The sequence below is a fragment of the Podarcis filfolensis genome, assembly GCF_964270895.1.
Source record: "Podarcis filfolensis genome assembly, chromosome: 4".
Lineage (NCBI taxonomy): Eukaryota > Metazoa > Chordata > Lepidosauria > Squamata > Lacertidae > Podarcis > Podarcis filfolensis.
The window spans coordinates 97,424,223-97,445,472 of record NC_139607.1 but is presented as its reverse complement, the minus strand read 5'-3'; the positions used below and the strand labels follow the sequence as shown (position 1 = coordinate 97,445,472).

The 21,250-nt window shown below is 47.5% G+C and overlaps 1 protein-coding gene across 8 annotated transcripts in view; it reads right to left on the bottom strand.

The window, feature by feature from the left end:
* Positions 1–872: 872 nt before the first annotated feature.
* Positions 873–21,250, bottom strand: part of RELT (RELT TNF receptor) — an 86,920-nt gene continuing 66,542 nt past the window's right edge. For 5 of the 8 annotated variants that reach the window (XM_083609973.1, XM_083609976.1, XM_083609975.1 and 2 more), the window contains 6 exons: positions 20,061–20,141; positions 16,850–16,931; positions 14,057–14,305; positions 12,998–13,178; positions 6,500–6,549; positions 873–3,998 (listed from right to left, as the gene is read on the bottom strand). In XM_083609973.1, coding sequence (XP_083466099.1) covers positions 6,502–6,549; positions 12,998–13,178; positions 14,057–14,305; positions 16,850–16,931; positions 20,061–20,141 — 641 coding nt within the window. In that variant the 3' untranslated portion in view covers positions 873–3,998; positions 6,500–6,501. The remainder of the gene's footprint in view (positions 3,999–6,499; positions 6,550–12,997; positions 13,179–14,056; positions 14,306–16,849; positions 16,932–20,060; positions 20,142–21,250) is intronic. The other 3 variants (XM_083609974.1, XM_083609979.1, XM_083609980.1) reach the window with 1 other exon arrangement.

Genomic DNA, 21,250 nt, shown 5'->3' with positions numbered 1-21,250 from the left:
TCAAAAGCATCAATTCTTCGGCGATCAGCCTTCTTTATGGTCCAGCTCTCACTTCCATACATCACTAGTGGGAAAACCATAGCTTTAACTATACGGACTTTTGTTGGCAAGGTGATGTCTGACTTCAGTGTTTAAATTAAAACTTTTAATGGAGCTTTTAATGGAAGCTGATGGGTTGTTCTCTCTCTCTCTCTCTCTCTCTCTCTCTCTCTCTCTCTCCCTCCCTCCCTCCCTCCCTCCCTCCCTCTCTCTCTCTCTCTCTCTCTCTCTCTCTCTCTCTCTCTCTCTCCCTCCCTCCCTCCCTCCCTCCCTCCCTCTCTCTCTCTCCCTCTCTCTCTCTCTCTCTCTCTCTCCATTTCTACCAACCTTATTGTATGCTTGTGAAACATGGACCACTTAGAAATGCCATCTCCAGCTCCTCGAAAAATTCCATCAACGGTGTCTCCAAAAAATATTACACATCACTTGGGAAGACAGGCAAACTAATGCCAGTGTACTGGAAGAAGCAAAGATCCCCAGTGTCAAAGCAATGATTCTTCAACATCAACCTGGTTGGACTGGTCATGTTGTGCGGATGCCTGATTGTCGCCTTCCAAAACAGCTACTCTACTACTCACAGGGCAGCTGTGTGTGACCCAAAGAAATCTGGGGCAAATTTGGCCCAAAGCCTGGAGACTCCTAAGCCCTGTACTAAGGGCCAGGTGATAGTCCCAGAGGTGTTTGGCCTTGGATTTTAGGAGATATGCCCGTTGTTCCTGGTCTGGCCACCTTTTTTTTCTCTCCCTGGCAGCTTCCCCCAAATCAGTGAGGGGCAGTTTGCCCATAAGCAGCAGAAACAAGGTGGGTGGGAAGGGGAAAACAGCCCACAGCAATTTCGCTTTCAAGATTGCTTTTATTTATCAATGTACAGAAACGAAACCCACAGGCTTGAAAGCCACCAATAACACCCTTAACATAAAAGACCCCCCCAACCTTCTCTCCCCGACAAAACACCACAAACCATCAATAAAATAAATAAGACAAGGGGCAGAGACTGCGCTGGGGGGGAGAGGGCTGGCTGCTTTGAGGAGGTCAGAAGTTCCCCCTCCTCCCCCTGCTTTGCCCACATAAATAACATTTTGATGTAGAAAAAAATTAATAATAATAATAATGACAGATAACAGAAAAAAAGCTGTGTTGGCTGATGAGCTGGGTTAAGAGAAGTAGACTGTTTGTAAACAGCTGGACGGAAAACAGCTGGAATCTGCCAGCCTCAAGGTTTAGCAAATGATGTTTCCACAACCAAGGGCCCGAAACATTTGATTCCTAAAAGGTACCAGGGCTCAGTCTGGCTGCCGGGTGCCCACTATGACCTGGATGTTCAAACTGCCCCCCTGCCCCCTTTCAGTTCCTCTGTGGGATTTAGAATGGTAGCGTTGGAAGGGACCCCAAGAGTCATCTAGTCCACCCCCAGATTAGCAGCAGAAAATTGAGACGCACCCTATTTCCTAGCCTGCCGTTTTAGGAACCCAAAGACAGCATGTTTCTAAGGCGCTACCTGCCCCACACGCTGAGGTCTAGCAACATGGCCAAGCTCATGAGGGTACCTTTAGCTTGTACACATTGCCCAAGGGTAAATTTGAGTGTGTAGACTACATTTTTGTTGTTGATCTCACTGGCTCTTGCTTATAGTGTCTGTTTTAAATCGGAAGCTCATATTTAATGCTCGTTCTGCTCTTTATTTTAATCCAAAAGTGGGATCTTCTAAATCCAGAGAAAAAGAAAGAACGTGGAATTCAATTTCTGGAGATGTTGCTTTGCTCCTCCATTCAGAATGACAGAACCCTTTTCTTTCTTTTTCAAGAACAAGTGTCTAGTCCTCATTGCTGTCAAAGTGTGGGAATGCCTGCTAAGAAGCCAGAGGGGATTCTTAAACAACTTTCAGCACTCTCTCAAGCCCCCCTTCCCTCGCACCTGGCCCAAGCGGTATAAATTAATCTGAGGAAGAGGGAATCATGCAAATTGGAATGAGCTGCGTTTTCATCCTGGCCACCGTTTCCCCCATGCAGAACCTTTAAATAATGAGCATCGCTAAACCTGCACGCATATGCGTGCGCACTCTCTGGTAATGCAGTGGTGGGGAACCCAGGGCTTTCCAGAAGTTGTTGGAGACCCCCCCAGCTCCCAAATGCCCCCGCCAAAATGATTCAGGGACACTGGAAGCTGGAATCCAGGCATGGCCGAAGTCGTCTCTCCCTGACAGAGAGGGGTTTTCGGAACAGAGAGAGATTCATCGGTTGCTGGTTTCTACCTCCAGAAGCTGGGAGACTAAGAGGAGGAGAAGGGGGCTTTCTCTTGCTTGTGAGCTTTCTAGAGGCGTCCGGGTTGCAGGGGGGTCAGACTAAATGGCCCCTATGGATCCTTTCCAACTCTACCATTGCAGTGATTCTGCGCCTGGAGACAGGAGGCTGAGCTAGACGGAACTATTCCAGAAACGTCTGCACAATCTTGGGACTTCCGAGGACCAAGGTGACGAACCCAGGTGCGTTAACAGGTGTTGCGAGATGAAAGGACCAGGTGGGGCGAAAGCAAGACCTTACCTGCACACCTGTCTCCCGGGAGGAAAGACAAGAGTCTGTTTTCCCACCTCCTCATGTTCCCGAACACGGGAACAGCGTTTGCTCACAAAGAGGCCCTTTGGTTCCCTTCGACTCTACCATTCTACGATTTGATGGGCACGACCCACAAGAAAGGCTCTCCAGCCCCACCGACGTGGCCGGGGACCAGACAAGCGCTCGAGCCTGCAACCCTATGTAGGCGCTTACTTGGGTGTAAGCCCCATTGAATTCAGCAGGGCTTACTGCTGAGCAGACAGGCCCTGGGTAGCAGGGTTAATGGCATTTGCATGGAGGGGCTTCCCGTGGATCAGGCCCCAAGGGCGTTTCCAGACACACACAAAAACAAGCGCTCTCTTTCGATCAGTACCAGGAGAGCAATAGATTGCTCTCTAAATAAAGCCCCCCCCCATTAAAATGAGGGCGACATGAGGGAGGCAGGAGCCGGGCCACACCACTGATGCTTGCGTCTTGTGGGGGTGCGCATGACATTGGAGGAAACCCGTTTCATAACTGCACCGAGCTACCATAATAGCTACTTAGGGGGCAGCTGGGGAATCGTAGGGATGAACGCCTCCCCTCCCCCAGTGGCAGAAAGGTGTGCTGTAGCGCCAAGTCTAAGACCTGGGAGACCAGGGTTCGAATCCCCACTCAGTCCACTGGGTGACCTTGGGCCAGACCGCCATCTCTGCTTGGTTGTGAGTCTAAAACAGGTGGAGACGAACCACGTTTGCCGCCTTAACTTCCTGGGAGGAAAGGCACGATACAACACAAAGAAACTAAAGCAAATATTGCTGGTTTGGTGCTGAGAAAACCCTATGCCCTCACGACCGGATCCTGCACAGCAGCTCGGGAAAGCGAAAAACTTCTAAAGCATCTATTTCCTCAGCAGCAGAATTTGGCCCTGTGTTAGATCTATGGAGGATTTTCACCCCTGGGGGAAAAAAACAACCCCAAAAAACTATTTTTCACGGTTCAGAAGCCTACCCAGCCTGGCTGGCGCTAGAGAGCTGATTCCATGCCATGTAAACAAAAGCGCGCATGTAGTGGTATTCCAAGTTTGGCGGCCGAAAGGAGCCCCTCCCCTCCAGCCCCCACCGCGTTGCTTCCCTTAGGTCCTTGCGCAGGGGGGGGGGAAAGGGCAGGGGAGAGTCTTTGCAATGCCAAAAGTGTCTTCCAGAGTTCGACTCTCCAGGTGGCACGGACGGCGTTACACCATGGAGGGCCTGCCCCATGGCTCTGCTGGCGGTTTCCCAAGAGCAAGGTGGGGGGGAAACGAGGGCAGTCCTTCACCTTCTTCAGCGCCCAGCGCTCGCAAGCCTCGGGTGATGGCTGTTCGGCCGGAGGCCTCCCCTTGATCCAATGTCCCATCTGCGTCGCGGCGGCTTGGAGTCAGATGATCACCTGCAAAGGTGGGAGAGAGGACGGTGAGGTCGGCGGGAGGCAAATGGCAGAATTTGGCCCTCCTTGAAATGGTACCTTGCACAGAATCCGTTTGACTTCTGAAACATTCCGAAACCAAAGCGCGGCTCCTGATTGGCTGCAGGAAGCTCCTGGAGCCAATAGGAAGCCCCGTCAAACTTTCGGCTTTCAAAAGAATGAGAGAAAACCGCAACACTCACTTCCGGTTTTCGATCGTTCAGGAGCCGGAACGTTCGACTCCCAAGGCGTTGGGGAGCCAAGGTACAACTGTACAGTGGTACCTCTGGATACGAACGGGATCCATTCTGGAGCCCCGTTCGCACCCTGAAGTAAATGTAAGGCGCGACTGTGCGTCTGCACGTGTGCGGGTCACGTTTTGCCACTTGCACGCATGCGTGTGACATCATTTTTAGCGTCTGCGCATGCGCAAGCGGTGAAACCCGGAAGTAACGTGCTCCATTACTTCTGGGTCGCCACGGAGCGCAATCTGAAAATACTTAACTTGAAGCTACTTCAATCCGAGGTATGACTGTATACGCTAGAAATCTCTAAAGCAGAGTTTCCCAAATTTGGGTCCCCAGCTGTTTTTGAACTACAATTCCCATCATCCCTGACCTCTGGTCCTGCTAGCTAGGGATGATGGGAGTTGTAGTCCAAAACCATCTGGAGACCAAAGTTTGGGATACACTGATCCAAAGGGCAGAGCTCGAATGACCGTTCCCTGCCCCTTATATATGGCATCACTGTGTGTCATTTTAGGGGGTGAAACTTAACACTTGCAAATTTCTTCGGGGGTCTTCAAATACGTTTCTGGGTGTGGGGGATTCAAATCTGCTATTATTTTTGTGCCTGGACAACATGTAGCTTGGCAAGTCTACGTCTGGTGAAGAAGCACACTGCTTTCGGAAAACCAAAGAACTTTTATTTCGCCTTCTGAAAATGCTAGGCAACGCTAAAGAATAATAAGTAAAAATGATATTAGTATGTAATAAACCTGCAAGCACTTGGCAATTGTTTTCAGTTACTCCCATGCAACTTTACTTACAGAGCAAACCTAAATTATATTAATTTAACCAAAATACCTTTTGAATCACGTTACAACTTTTTAGCAGCCTTCATTTTTGGAATTTTAAAGTTAAAAAATTCAACATGCCCTAATAAGGCATGATTTTACTTCTCACACAAATACTGCGGCATTTTCAGTGCCACCAATATAAACAGATGTCTGGCTCATAGAACCTTTGTTCTCAATAATAATGGAACTCACAAGTGGAGAATACTATTACTTTTATAAATCGTTATTATTTGTAAAGAGAATCTTTGTATGAGTTAATTAATACTTTCTTTATTATTTGCATAGCGATCTGCGCTATAACATTGTACTTTTGTCCCTCCAGGCTGTGGCGCTTTATGGTTTAAATGCCTGACTCGTCGTTTCTTTCCTTTATGTTCTGCTTGCAACTTTTTTGGCACATAAATTAACATTTTAAAAAAGGAAGCCAATGCTAGAAATCCACAGAGGAAAGGAAAGGCAGAGAATAGGGAAGAGCTGAACAGATTTGCCTCGCAGGTCACCCAGAACAACTTGAATGTCTGAATATTTAACAAGCATTTGCCATAAGAGGATTTCGCAGCACCCGCCAGTCTTTGGCAGCTGACATGCAAAAGCATGTTTTCCTGATAATTCCACCCCTTCCTTTAACCCCTTTAACAGGAGACTTAAACCAAGGCAGCCCAATCTACTTGCCTTCCACCCTGAGACTTTTACTGTCTGTGTCCAATAAAAGGTAAAGGCAGTCATGGCCAACTCTGGGGTTGCGGCGCTCATCTCGCTTTATTGGCCGAGAGAGCCAGCGTACAGCTTCCGGGTCATGTGGCCAGCATGACTAAGCCGCTTCTAGCGAACCAGAGCATCACGCGGAAACGCCGTTTACCTTCCCGCCGGAGCGGTACCTATTTATCTACTTGCACTTTGACGTGCTTTTGAACTGCTAGGTTGGCAGGAGCAGGGACCGAGCAACGGGAGCTCACCCCGTCGCAGGGATTCGAACCGCCGACCTTCTGATCGGCAAGTCCTAGACTCTGTGGTTTAACCCACAGCGCCACCCGCATCCCACAGATAGTCGCAACCAATGCCTAAGCAACCACTCACATTGCTTATATTTTAATAAAGTTGTGGCCAAAAATTATGCCAAAAACCTGAAACAAAATTATGCGTCAATTGTGCTTTTATTGGTGGGTGTCTTGGGGACCTTGACACGCAAGTAAACCCCACCAGAAAGCTGTTTCTCAGCCGTTTTCTATTTGCCTAGAATGGCGCCCCCAGGTAACCCGCAAAGGGGAAAACAAAGCCCAGCACAGCCCTGCTCTCCGAAGCACCAGAACTGAAGAAGATGACCAGAAGCAAAAGATACATTGGACTTGGCAGCTGACCCATCACCCCTGAGAAGCTGTTGGCAGGGAGCTAGAAGCTGGCGGATTACCTTCAGATAACCAGGTTGCTCTCCCCGAGCCTAACAATGAACGGGCTGTCCTGGAAAACGAACGAACGAGGCTGCAGTCAGAGCTGGTGTCTGCGTGCTCTCCACCCCACCATCCCCACAAACAGGTGAGGATCTGTGGCTGCAGCACAGTGCAGGATTTACGTAGAAGCTAAACAAGCTATAGCTTAGGGCTCCACTCTCTTGGGGCCCTCCAAAAAATTTAAAGGAAAAAAAAACCTGGATGTACATTCCAAAATATAAGATAACAAACAAATAAAATAAAACCTACATACAGCAAGAGTGTTTTGTGTTGTGTAGGCTCCTAGGATGTAAGTCATGGGCCCCGCCTGCTAGCCTGCTCCCTAAAATATCACTGGTTTCCTCATTTCTATATATAGGGTGCCTGCATTCTGCTATTTATCATTATTAGTAGTTTGCATCCTATATTTACACCTATTATTATTTCATGTTATAGCACATTTCTAGAGACTAGATTATGAGTGTTTAAAAGAACTTTTGTTATTGCCAAATGCCACTGTGTTTGCATCATTAAGTTTGTTATAAATTAAAAAATCATTTTATGTTAGAGCTTAATAATTATTTCACTATGAATATGCTTCTTAATTTTATTTCAGTTCAGCAATTACCGTATTTTTCCCTCTATAACACGCAGATTTTTTCTCCTAAAAAGGAAGGGGAAATGTGTGTGCGTGTTATTGAGCGAATGTGTGGTCCCTGGAGCCGAAAAATCAGGCAAAAATCAAATCGCGCTTCACGGAGAAGGGAAATCTGAAAAGAGGAAGTGGCTGCTTTCCTGCATTCTGCCTCAGGGTCTTACTGCCCACCCTCCTCTGTTTCCTTGCTGTGTTTGCTGAAACGGAACAAAGAGCAGGGAAAGCCCCTCCCCTCCAGGCAAGCAGAGAGGAAAGCAGACTGTGTTCCTTCTATTTCCTCTCTGTGCTCCGGTGCTGCTGGGGGAGAGGGAGAGAGAGAGAGGGTGGGAGGGAGGGAGGGAGAGAGAGAGAGAGAGAGAGAGAGAGAGAGAGAGAGAGAGAGAGAGGGAGAAAGAAAGAAAGAAAGAAAGAAAGAAAGAAAGAAAGAAAGAAAGAAAGAAAGAAATGGCTGGGGTGGGGGGAAACGTTTGCCTTTCTTTTCTCCCTCCCGTTAAATCCCTCTCCTGCATTCTTAGCCAGCTGCTTCTCTGCACACCACCTCATGTCCCTTCTTTGTTTTTCCTTCGCTCTCCATTTAAAATGTGGTTACAAAGCATGGATCCTCAGGATCTTTGCATTGGGTCACCCCAAATTCACCATCAGATCACATAGCATGTCCATGGCTACAGCCTGCACCAAAAAAACCACGCACCCACTGTTGCCTGGGGCTGCAATGGTGCAAAAATGTGGTTACAAAGCATGGATCCACAGGGATCCTCAGGATCTTTGCATTCGGTCACCCCAAATTCACCATCAGATCACATAGCATGTCCATGGCTACAGCCTGCACCAGAAAAATCACGCACCCACTGTTGCCTGGGGCTGCAATGGTGCAAAAACGTGGTTACAAAGCATGGATCCACAGGGATCCTCAGGATCTTTGCATTCGGTCACCCCAAATTCACCATCAGATCACATAGCATGTCCATGGCTACAGCCTGCACCAGAAAAATCACGCACCCACTGTTGCCTGGGGCTGCAATGGTGCAAAAATGTGGTTACAAAGCATGGATCCACAGGGATCCTCAGGATCTTTGCATTCGGTCACCCCAAATTCACCATCAGATCACATAGCATGTCCATGGCTACAGCCTGCACCAGAAAAATCACGCACCCACTGTTGCCTGGGGCTGCAATGGTGCAAAAACGTGGTTACAAAGCATGGATCCACAGGAATTCTCAGGATTTTTGCATTGGGTCACCCCAAATTCACCATCAGATCACATGTCCATGGCCACAGCATGAAGCACAAAAATGATACATCCACTGTTTCATTCAGAATGTTTTTTCCCTTGTTTTCCTCCTCTAAAAACGATGTGCGTGTTATGGTCAGGTGCGTGTTATAGAGCGAAAAATACGGTACTTTGATAAAATACAAATGTTGTTATGTGCAAATGGCTTGAGATTCCTATTAGGTCCATAAATTACCATATAGCATATATTCAACACAAAAAACAGCAGCAATTTGTTGTTGGCAAAGGACAGCTGGACACATAAAGGGCCCCGTTGCCTTCAGTAGCTTAGGGCCTCCTCAAACCTAAATCCGGTCCTGCTGCAGTGTAAGGCATGTCCCACATGAAGAAGGGCCTCATCCTGCGTACCAGATGGAGCTGGTAAACAGCTGCCCTGGATACAGAATTGACCTGCGCCTCCATGGACAGCTGTGAGTCCAAAATGACTCCCAGGCTGCGCACCTGGTCCTTTGGGGGCACAGTTACCCCATTCAGGACCAGGGAGTCCTCCACACCTGCCCGCCCCCTGTCCCCCCAAAACAGTACTTCTGTCTTGTCAGGATTCAACCTCAATCCGTTAGCTGCCATCCATCCTCCAACCGCCTCCAGACACTCACACAGGACCTTCACCGCCTTCACTGGTTCTGATTTGAAAGAGAGGTAGAGCTAGGACTAGAACTTCCCTTGACCTGGACACTAGACTTCTGCGGATGTAGCCTCGAATAACATTCGTTTTTCTCTCTCTCCATCCTACATCTGAGACAGCAAAAGGCAGAGCAGAAGGACACATTTCCAGCCAGACCTGCACTCTCAAGGAAGGCGTGAATCTGGGTCAGTGAGGGGCGTGGCCTGGGGAGGGGGCGTGGCCTGGTCAGGCAGAGTGGCAGGAGGACAGTCCTGAGGGCCAGGCAGGGAGACTCGGAGGGCCGCATTTGGGCTCCGTGCCTGCAGTTCCCAACCCTTTGTTTGTGATTTAATGGTTACTTTTCTTTAAAAGGGTGTCCGAGCCAATCTGGGGCAATTGGCCTTCTAGAAGATGATATAAAAAAGAAAGGATTGTAAATTATTTCTATATGCAATGACGGCAGCAAGAATATTATTGGCACAAAATTGGAAGCAAGAAGAACTACCGACAAAAGAAGATTGGAGGATGAAACTGATGGACTATGCAGAATTAGATAAATTAACAGGAAGAATTTGAAATCTGCGGGACCAGAGATTCACAGAAGACTGGGATAAATTTACGCTTGTAGGTTTGCGAGAAGTTTTGTAAGGTGGACTATTTGAAATATTGCACACACACACAAAAAAGGTAACGAGGGGGAATGTTGGTTAAGATAATTAAAGGCAATAAGAATTTAAGAAATGCAGAATAAGTGATAAGAATGGAGGACCATCAGAAGGGCTGAGGAAAGTCCAAAAAGATTGTGTAAGAAGTGAAGTTTTGTTGTAGGAATGATAATTAATATGTCAAAATTAATAAACAATTATAATTAAAAAAACCCAGCCTTCTATGGCTTAAGAGTCTGTACGAAAGACACTCTGCACGTGGGCAGAGGACTGAGCCAGCATCTGCTTAGAAAGGAAAAAAATAATTCTAGCTACGGCTATCACTGGAAGGGAACTGTTTCTTCTGAGGTTCAAAAGGGCTATATAGGGCGATGCTCTGTGTACCCATCACCTCCACCCAGGTGTGCAGGGGAGACCGGCGCTTAGAATTCAGGGGGAAGGGGTTCAGCTGTGGACCCTCCAAGGACAAAATCTCATCATGCAGAGATTTGGGAACCTTGCAGAAAGCAGCCGACACCGTTCCAGAGAGCGAGGGAGGCGTACGTAAGAATATGTCCGTCTCCTTTTGAGCTGCTCTCCACGCGGCTTCTCGGACTCGCACCCCCAGCCTGAAGCTAAGCGCCTCTCTCCAGGCTCCTCTTTGCTGCTCTGGAAATTGCACGGCATTTAATTTGTGCGATAACACTCCAAACGGTGTCACGGGCGATTCAGCCTGGCTGGCAGCATAGCTCCTCTCCCTCTGTCTCCCCAAGCGTCGGCCTTAGTCATCTCTTGTTTTGCAAACTAGGCTGTCTGTGGCAAACGTCAACAGAATTACAGGGCTGCTGGGTCACCTACTTCTGCCCGCCGCAGTGGAGGTTCTGGGCAGCTCATGAGATTCTGGGCTTGGGAGGAGAGCTGGACCTCCCCGGAGCAAGGACAGGCATAGGGAAACTCGGCCCTCCAGATGTTTTGGGACTACAACTCCCATCACCCCTGACCACTGGGGTCCTGTAAGCTAGGGATGATGGGAGTTGTAGTTCCAAAACATCTGGAGGGCCGAGTTTCCCTATGCCTGAGCAAGAACCTCCCCTCTTTCTCCTTGTTGTGCTTCTCTGAGGTTTTACTGCATCAGCTGCCCAAAGGATGGGAACCTCAGGCTCAGGGGCAAAAAGTGGCCCTTGCAGGCGTCTCCACCTGGCCCTTGGGACTCTCAGGCCATGCCCCTCAAGAGGTCTACTTTGCACTCAATGCACATATTTTTGTTGAGTTTGAAGAGCAATGGCAGATTAGAATGGGGTTTCTGTGTATACAGAAACTCAAACCCACCCAACGGCTCAGTCGGTCCGGCATAAGAGTCTAAATCTCAGGGTTGTGGGTTTGAGTTCCGGGTTGGGTGAAAGATTCCTGCATTGCAAGGGGTCAGACTAGATGACCCCTGTGGTCCCAACTCCACAAGTCTATGGTTCTTTGATTCCTGCTGTGCAAAGGTAAGATTTCCATCCATTTTGCCTCTGGGCCCAGCATGTGGCCCCCAGAACCTTGTCCAGAAGGCAATGTGGCCCCCACCTTGACAAAGCTTCCTTGCCTCTGATCTATGCCACCAATGGGGAACCCAGGGCCCTCCAGATGTTGCCATTGCTCACGCCGACTGGGGTTAATGGAAGTTGGGAGTCCAACAACTTTGAAGGGGGTCAGACTAGATGACCCCCGGGTCCCTTCCACCTCCACAATTCTATGGTTCCTTGACACTTTGAGGGCCACGGTTTTCCCACCCCTGGAGATCAATACTGTGGGTAAATCTGGACTCCCATCTTATCTAGAAATCGAGATGAGTATAATAGGCCTCTTCTGGTTCAGGAAATCTCATCTCTGTTAGGAACAGTTTTACTGTTCTTAAAACAAAAAAATTTTTTTTTCCTTCCAGTAGCACCTTAAAGACCAACTAAGTTAGTTCTTGGTATGAGCTTTCGTGTGCATGCACACTTCTTCAGATAACAGATAAGTGTGCATGCACACGAAAGCTCATACCAAGAACTAACTTAGTTGGTCTTTAAGGTGCTACTGGAAGGAAAAAATTTTTTTTTGTTTTGACTATGGCAGACCAACATGGCTACCTATCTGTAACTGTTCTTAAAAAGCAGAGACATCACCTTGCCAACAAAGGTCCATATAGTTAAAGCTCTGGTTTTCCCAGTAGTGATGTATGGAAGTGAGAGCTGGAACATAAAGAAGGCTGATCACCGAAGAATGGATGCTTCTGAATTATGGTGGTGGAGGAGACTCTTGAGAGTCCCATGGACGGCAAGAAGATCAAACCTCTCCATTCTGAAGGAAATCAGCCCTGAGTGCTCACTGGAAGGACAGATCCTGAAGCTGAGGCTCCAAGACTTTGGCCACCTCATGAGAAGAGAAGACTGCCTGGAAAAGACCCTGATGTTGGGAAAGATGGAGGGCACAAGGAGAAGGGGACAACAGAGGACGAGATGGTTGGACAGTGTTCTCGAAGCTACCAGCATGAGTTTGACCAAACTGCGGGAGGCAGTGGAAGACAGAAGTGCCTGGCGTGCTCTGGTCCAGGGGGTCAGGAAGAGTCGGACACGACTAAACAACTAAACAACAACAAACTGTGCCCTCCCCAGGAACGCCCTCCCAGCAGTTGTCAAGGCAATAAACAACTATTTTACTTTTAAAAGACAACTGAAGGCGGCCCTGTTTAGGGAAGTTTTTAATGTTTGACGCTGTATTGTTTTTAATATTTGGTTGGAAGCCGCCCAGAGTAGCTGGGGAAACCCAGCCAGATGTGCGGGGTATAAAATAATAATAATAATAACAACAGCAATAATAATAATTTGCAAGGGGGAAAGAAACCTCGGTTGGCTTCTTTTCAAGATAGATATGTCTTTAAAGAAGGCATCAATCAATCAATCAATCAATCAATCAACCAGTGACACACAAATAGACAGGAAATTTCACCAGGACTCTTAATTCTTATTAGTTTTCCCTCCTGCTCCATCACGGTCCTTTTTAAACAACCTGGTCATTCTGCGTTCCTTTCTTACTGCTGTTCGAGCCATTTTAAAGCGTTTATTGTCTTCCTGCGTTCCTGCCTTTTCATCTAGAAGCTGCCTCAAGGGACTTTTCCTCCTTGTTGCCAAAAGGGAGGGCAGAAATTTCCTTAAATCAGACCAGCTTCTCTCAGAAAAGAGCCTCGCAGGCTCTAAGGACCTCGGTCCAGAGAGCGCGTGTTCGGTGCTAGAGATTTCCCAGCCTCTCCCACTCACCTCTTGTCGGCCGTCTGCCGTCGTAAGCCATTTCGGCTTCACTCCGTTGCTGACCAGTGGCTTTTCCTCCGGGACGAGGCAGGCATAGGGGGGCTCGGCAGGCTCGGCCCCCACGCTCTCTGAAACGGTTTTCACTTCCGAGGGGCTGGGCTTCTGCTCGGGGATACGAGCCACGCGGAACCTGGCCCATGAAACAAAACAAAATGGCGTATCTTATCTTGCTATATACATAGAAAGGTAAGGTGGTTGTCACGCTCTGCAGTTGGCCAGGAAAGGCAGGGCTGGGGAGTGCAGGAAGCAGAGTCAGCGGCCCCTTGTCTGTGCGAACCAGGGGTTGAAAATGGGCTTTATTTCACCCGGGTCAAAGACCCAGTTTGGCCCAGTTTGGTCAAAGATTCACCCATGCACATCTGTGTACATACACACAGGCTGGGAGCCTCAATGGTGCCCCTTTGGTGTGTGTATATAATAATAAATAATAATTAATTTTATTTATACCCCGTCAAAACCGGGCTCAGGGCGGCTAACACCCGATACAAAAACAAATTGATTGAAATACAACTTAAAAACAAGATTCAAATACAACATTTAAACATTAAAACACAGCCTCATTTCAATGGAAACTCAAATCAAAAACTTTTTGGGGATGAAAACGTCAAATCTTCACCAAGGCTAACTTTCCAAACTGGTCCTACATGGGCCAGAAAAAAGCCAGGGAAGTCCCCAAATAGGCATTCCATCACAGGAGGAGAAAGGAAAGATGTATAGATGTATTTTTTTATACTGAGTTCTGGGGAGATCATTCCAGAGACAGGGAGCCACCACCCAAAAGGCCTGTTCCCGTGCTGTTTTCCCTAGGGTGGCCCTGATCCGAGCATAGGGAATTCAGAGCTGCCTTCAGGAGGAAACGCAGCAGGGCCTTGTAGCTTCGAGGGCTGCCTTTGCAATCTTATGGACTAGAAACTTGACTTGAACAAAATGGTAGTTCCCGGGACACCAAGTGCCTGAGCTTCGCACGGTACAATCGCAAAGTGTGGAGCAGCCTGTTCCGTGACTCACCTGCCCACGGAGAGGATGGTGATCTCTCCCGGCCTGCCAGTCTTGCCTCCGGGCTTCGCGAGTTTCGTGGTGGCGCTGCCAGGAGCGATGGAGGTGGCAGGCGTGGCTTCTGCCGAGGGCAGCACCTCTGGCCACTTCTTCTGGCTGCACCGGGTGCAGGTGGGGCCCGGGCGGGTGGCCAAGCCTTGGACTGTGTGCAGGTGGTGCTGGTGCCTGCAGATGTGGGGCAACTGAGGCAGGAGATGAAGCCTAAGTGGGGGGTAGGGGGTGAGAGAGGGAAAGGACCACCGTTAGAGGAGAGAACAGAGACCCCCTCAAAGGTCACCCCACAGGTTCAACACCCAACTTGATCGTGTTACGCCAGGAATCACTCCATCAACTCCTTCATGGCAGGGGTTGGACTGGATGACCTTTGGGGTTCCCTTCAGTTTCTACAATTCTAAGGTTTGACTCCTAAGAATAATAATAAATTTTTATTTATACCCCGCCCTTCCCGGTTCAAAAACCGGGCTCAGGGCAGCTAACCACAAATTTAAAACACTTACCGGTAATTATAAAAGCAGCATAAAATACAGTATAAAAACATGAATAACAATAAAATTGAAAATTGAAAAATCAATTTAGGGGAAATAAGCAGTAGATAATCCCCAGGGCTAGCTGGCTGAATTGGTCCTACTTGGGCTGGCAAGGAGGCCAGGGCAGAATTAGCTGTGGGGTCTCAGAGCGGGTGATCTTCATAAAAAGGGGAGGGGGAAGGAAAAGAAGGGAAATAAAAGATCAGGCTAAATTCAAATTAAAAGCCAGGCGGAATAGCTCTGTCTTACAGGCCTGACAGGAGGAGGTTAAATCCTGAAGGGCCCTGGTTTCCTGGGCCAGAACATTCCACCAGGTCGGAGCCATCACTGAGAAGGCCCTGGCCCTGCTGGAGGATAGTCTGACTTCCTTAGGGCCCGGGACCTCTAAACTATGGTTATTCATGGACCTTAAGGTCCTCTGTGGGGCAGACCAGGAGAGGTGGTCCCATAGAGGTTCAACTTAATATTACATCCTTTTTCAGTGTCTGCGCCGCCCTATTCCTCGATCTGTTGCATCGTGGGCAAAAAATGTAATGGGTGAATCTGGTTGTTGAGAACCAATATTATTATTATTATTATTATTATTATTATTATTATTATTATTATTATTATTTGTATACCGCCCTTCACCCGTAGATCTCTGGGCAGTTCACACCATAAAAATACAGGATGATGCAGCAGTCAGAGAGAGGAACTGTGTCTAGTCCCCAGTCATGAGGCTCCCTGGGTAGTAGTAGTAATATAATAATAATAATAATAATAATAATAATAATAATAATAATAATAATAATAATATCATCACCCAGGGAGCCTCTCACAAGATACGTACAAACCAACACACAACCATGCAAACAACACATAGAGCATATTCAGTTGAAAAAAATAAATTACAGTGGTGCCCTGCAAGACGAATGCCTCGCAAGACGGAAAACTCGCTAGACGAAAGGGTTTTCCGTTTTTTGAGCTGCTTCGTAGGACGAATTTCCCTATGGGCTTGCTTCGCAAGACGAAAACATCTTGCAAGTTTGTTTCCTTTTTCTTAACACCGTTAATATAGTTGCGACTTGACTTCGAGGAGCAACTCATAGAACGCAGTGTACATAGTAGCCTTTTTTGAGGTTTTTAAAGACTTTGGTGATTTTTGAAGCTTTCCAAAACTTCTTTTGCAGCCATTTGGTAAGTTAAGCTTTTAAAACTTTTTTGGGGGGTTTTGGATTTTGGGTTGGGGTGTTTGGAATTCAAGGACTTGGTGTTGGGGAGGGATTTGTTTTTTTAAAAAAAATTTGGATTTGAATTTCTGTGTGCTGGGTGGGTGGGGGAACAGTTGGGGAGGGGTTTGCAAGAATCTGGAAGCTTGTGTTTTTCCCCCTGCATTTTTATGATTTTCTGTGACCATTGGGCCACTCTGCTGTTTTTAAAAAAAAATTCTGGGTTTGAATTTTGAAATGCTCTTTACAGTATGTGTGACTTTAAAGAGCACTTAATAAACTTTTGTTGTACCAAATTTGGCTTTGTTTGGACTTTTTTTGACCATAGGAACGCATTAATTGATTTTCAATGCATTCCTATGGGATTTTGTGCTTCGCAAGACGAAAACTTCGCTAGACGAAAAAATTCGCGGAACGAATTAATTTCGTCTTGCGAGGCACCACTGTACTAAGATGCAGTTACATTTAGCAAAGTTTAAGATGAGTAATAATAATAATAATAATAATAATAATAATAATAATATTTATACCCCGCCCAGCTGGCTGGGTCTCCCCAGCCACTCTGGGTGGTTCCCAAGAGAATTTTAAAGACATGATAAAAGGTCAAACATTAAAACTTCCCTAAACAGGGCTACCTGTTTATAGCTCAGCCGCACCGGCAAGCCATGGGAGGGGAGCTTATATGATTCTCTCTTTTTAGATAGGGGGCCATCTCTTTGTAGTCCAAACTGTTCACATAAATGGCCCCGTTTCTCTAATGAGGGGAGGGGGCGATGATAGGGGGCAGCGGGAGAGGAAAAAGATCCAGATATCTTGCTTTTATATAATCAACTATTTTGTTCTGTGTATATCGCAATGTTCTTTCGTTGCCGTGGGCGATGGCTGACGCAAATAAAGTTTCATTCATTCATTCACTCTTGCTTTTACAATTTTGTATTTTAGCTAATTTTTGAAACTACTGGTCCGTAATAAAACGATCAATTGAGCAAAGAAAAAGCCATCCTTCTTACTTGTTGACGGGCTTATAGGTGGGCTGCAAGACCTGCTTGCTGTGATAATCTTTCAGCATCTCCTCCAAGACTGCGGCGTTCTCTGTTGGCAGCAAATGAGAGGGACAGGGAGGGGAAATAAAGCAGAGCCGTTGAAGAGGAGGTGAAAAAGGAGGAGGAAGAGAGTCATTGGTGCAACACGAAGCCTAGCAAGCCCACTAGTCCTCATTAAGGTGGGCGACCTAATTTTGGCTTGTACCATTTCAGTCCACGGGACAGTAGGGGCAGGGCCGGATTGAGGTTTGATGAGGCCCTAAGCTACTGAAGGCAATGGGGCCCTTTATATGTCCAGTTGTCCTTCGTCAACAACAAATTGTTGCTGTTTTTCATTCTGAATAGATGCTATATGGTGATTTATGGACCTAATAGGTATCTAAAGCCATTTGCACATGCAGAATGTAGGCACCCTATATATAGAAAGGAGCAAACCAGTGATATTTTAGGGAGCAGGCTAGCAGGCAGGGCCCATGACTTACATCCTAGGAGCCTAAACAACACAAAACACTGTTGCTGCATGTAGGTTTTATTTTTTTATCTTCTATTTTGGAAATGTGCATCCAGGTTTTTTCCCCTTTAAATTTTTTTGGGGGCCCCCAAGAGATTGGGGCCCTAAGCTATAGCTTGTTCAGCTTATACGTAAATCTGGCACTGCCCACCCCACATGGAAAACCCCCTTGTATCCCTTCAAGAGAGCTACAGGAGTCCAGCATTTTAAAAACCGGGTGTGACGCACCTGAGAAATTTAGCAATTTCAAGCATCCCTTTGGAAGCAGCAGGACTTGTATAGGGAGTTAAAGGTAAATGGTAAAGGGACCCCTGACCATTAGGTCCAGTTGTGGCCGACTCTGGGGTTGCGGCGCTCATCTCGCTTTACTGGCCGAAGGAGCCGGCGTACAGCTTCCGGGTCGTGTGGCCAGCATGACTAAGCCGCTTCTGGTAAACCAGAGCAGCGCACGGAAATGCTGTTTACCTTCCCACCGGAGCGGTACCTATTTATCTACTTGCACTGGTGTGCTTTCGAACTGCTAGTTGGTAGGAGCAGGGACTGAGCAACGGGAGCTCACCCCGTCGCGGGGATTTGAACCGCCGACCTTCTGATCGGCAAGTCCTAGGCTCTGTGGTTTAGACCACAGCGCCATGGTGCATCTAGCTCAGCCCTGGCTCTCCTGGGTTGCAGGCAGGGCATCATCTCTCAACTCTGCCGGAGATGCCTTTGGGGATTGGACCTGGGGACCTTCTGCCTGCTGTGGTATGTAATCCACTGAGAGCAGACAAGTGCAACATTCCTTGTTTTCCTAGAGTGGTCATTGCAGGGGAATGTTTGGTCCAGCCAGTTGAAACTTCCTGTTCCTCCTGGGCTGGAGCATCCTTCCTTTTGCATGTGACTAGTGGGACGTGGGTGGCGCTGTGGGTAAAACCTCAGCGACTAGGACTTGCCGATCGCATGGTCGGCGGTTCGAATCCCCGCGGCGGGGTGAGCTCCTGTCGTTCAGTCCCAGCTCCTGCCCACCTAGCAGTTCGAAAGCACAATTAAGTGCAAGTAGATAAATAGGTACTGCTTTCTAGCGGGAAGGTAAACAGCGTTTCCGTGTGCTGCGCTGGTGCTGGCTCGCCAGAGCAGCTTCGTCACGCTGGCCATGTGACCCGGAAGTGTCTGCGGACAGCGCTGGCTCCCGGCCTCTAGAGTGTGATGAGCGCACAACCCTAGAGTCTGTCAAGACTGGCCCGTACGGGCAGGGGTACCTTTACCTTTACCTAGTGGGTGGGCGTGACCTTTCCAGACCTGGGAAAAGGCCAAGCCATGCTGCCCGTCTCTCTCTTTTCCATCTTCCTTTCGTCCTGCGAACTTTCAGGACTGCTAACTGCAGTCACTAGGTCAACCCACATATGGGGTAAACCTGTTTGCATATGCTTGTAACTTTAAGCCTAAAGGCTGCTTTCAGGGATCTCACTGTGCTCTGCCTGATCCCGAGTAAACTTTCTTTTTGTTACTTACGAGTAAGACTGTGGTGTCTTTATTCTTTCAGGAGGGATTCAAGGGCTCTTACCAGGAAAATATTAGAACACATTTCAGCCTGGGCAAGCCAGACTGAATTGCGTATTGTCTTAAGAAACTCACACGAGTTTGCAACAAGTTTTCTCCCCCCCCCCTTTTAAATATAATTGTAATTAGTTTTTTTTAACATATCATTTACAACAGTAATTAAACATACTTTTACATCTTATTCAAATTTTTGACTTCCATCAATCCTGTCTGAAAATTTTCCAATCTAATCTCTCAGTATGCATTTCTTATCTTCCCTATTACATTTCAAACTCATAACCAATATCTCTTATCTTTTTCTACTTTGTAACACTTTGTATATTTCTCCTTACAAAACTTCTTGTAGTCCTACTAGCGTAATTTGTTGATTACAGTTGCTCTTCAAATAATTCATATACCGTATTTTTCGCTCTATAGGACGCACTTTTCCCCCTCCAAAAATGAAGGGGAAATGTGTGTGCGTCCTATGGAGCGAATGCAGGCTTTCACAGCCCTCCGTCTCGCTGTTCTAGCTTTGGGGTGGCTGCACTGCCCTGCGGAGGCTACAAAGGATGTCCCCGAAGCCTCAAGCCTTTGGAGTGCAGCTGCGCTCCAAAGGCTTCAGGGATCTTTGAGGCTGGCGGTGGGGGAAAGCAGCGCTTCCCCCCACCGCCAGCCCCACAAGCTCGGGGGGCAGAGGCAAGGCTGTTCCCTGACCTGCTGTTGCTGTTGCGTTGTTCCCTGACCTGCTCTTGAACGCACCTTGTTTTAGAGGGGGAGAACAAGAAATTTTTTTCCCCCTGTTCTCCCCCTCCTATGGTCCAGTGCGTCCTAGGGTCTGGTGCGTCCTATAGAGCGAAAAATACGGTACTTCTTCCAATCTTCTGTAAAGACTTGCAACAAGTTTTCTGCTGTGTAAAGGGGAATGTAAGCTCTGCTAAGTAAAGGAACTTGCTGGCGCAAGTTGGGAAGGATATTAATAAACAATATATCCTCTCCTGCCACCCTGAACATTCCCACACATGCAGGCAGAGGCTCTGGCACTGAGCTTGCCAATGAACGGGACTCAAGGAGGAGGGACTTTGACCACCCATAACGAACGGATAAAGCAAAGGTCCCCGGCCCCCCTCTTTCCTGCGCAAGGCTCACCTTTCTTCTCTGTGATCAGACGCACCAGGACTCCAATGGTGTCTTCGTTGGCATCTTCTATTCTGTAGGCAGGACTATTCCCTAAGGAGAAAAGGACGGCAGGATGAAAAACGCTCTCCCTGGTTTGCTGACCTGCTCTGAAGCCAGCTGACTCATAAAGGGTCAGTAGGTAACGCAAGTCAGTCCCTGGAACTACAGGAAGGCTCATTCGTACTTTGTGCAGCGATAATATTTTTATTTACAGAATATCATTTTACATAGAGGTTTGGCCCACAAGCTGACTTGGCAAATACAGTGGCACTGGCTTCAGTTGTTTTTACAGTGGTACCTCGGGTTACATACGCTTCAGGTTACAGACTCCGCTAACCCAGAAATAGTACCTCAGGTTAAGAACTTTGCTTCAGGATGAGAATAGAAATCATGCGGCCCCATTAGCTAAAGCAGTGCTTCAGGTTAAGAACAGTTTCAGGTTAAGAACGGACCTCCGGAACGAATTGAGTACTTAACCCGAGGAACCACTGTATTGATGTTTTACCTGTTTGGCTATTTATGTAGTGGTTCATTATTCTTATTATTGCTATTATTATTATTATTACAGTGGTACCTCGGGTTAAGTATTTAATTCATTCTGGAGGTCCGTTCTTAACCTGAAGCACCACTTTAGCTAATGGGGCCTCCCACTGCCGCCGCGCCGCCAGAGCACGATTTCTGTTCTCACCCTGAAGCAAAGTTCTTAACCCAAGGTACTATTTCTGGGTTAGCGGAGTCTGTAACCTGAAGCGTCTGTAACCCGAGGTACCACAGTATTGGGAAAAAAATATAATCTGTTTAGGAGACCATTGTAAGCAGATGAGAACATTAGCAGGATTTTAATCTCACTTGTAAAGTAACAAAGACTATGGGCATTTTAGACGGATGACAAATGTGGATAACAGACTGACATGGAGATGTAAATACAGTCATACCTCGGGTTACAGACGCTTCAGGTTGTGTTTTTTCCGGTTATGGACAGCCGAAACCCAGAAGTACCGGAACAGGTTGCTTCCAGGTTTTGGCGTTCGCACATGCACAGAAGCACCAAATTGCAACCCGCGTGTGCCGACAGGCAACCCACTTAAGGACTCTATATGGGCTCTGGAATACCCCATATTGCCAAACCAGTTTCACCTCCTCCCTTACAACCACCCTGT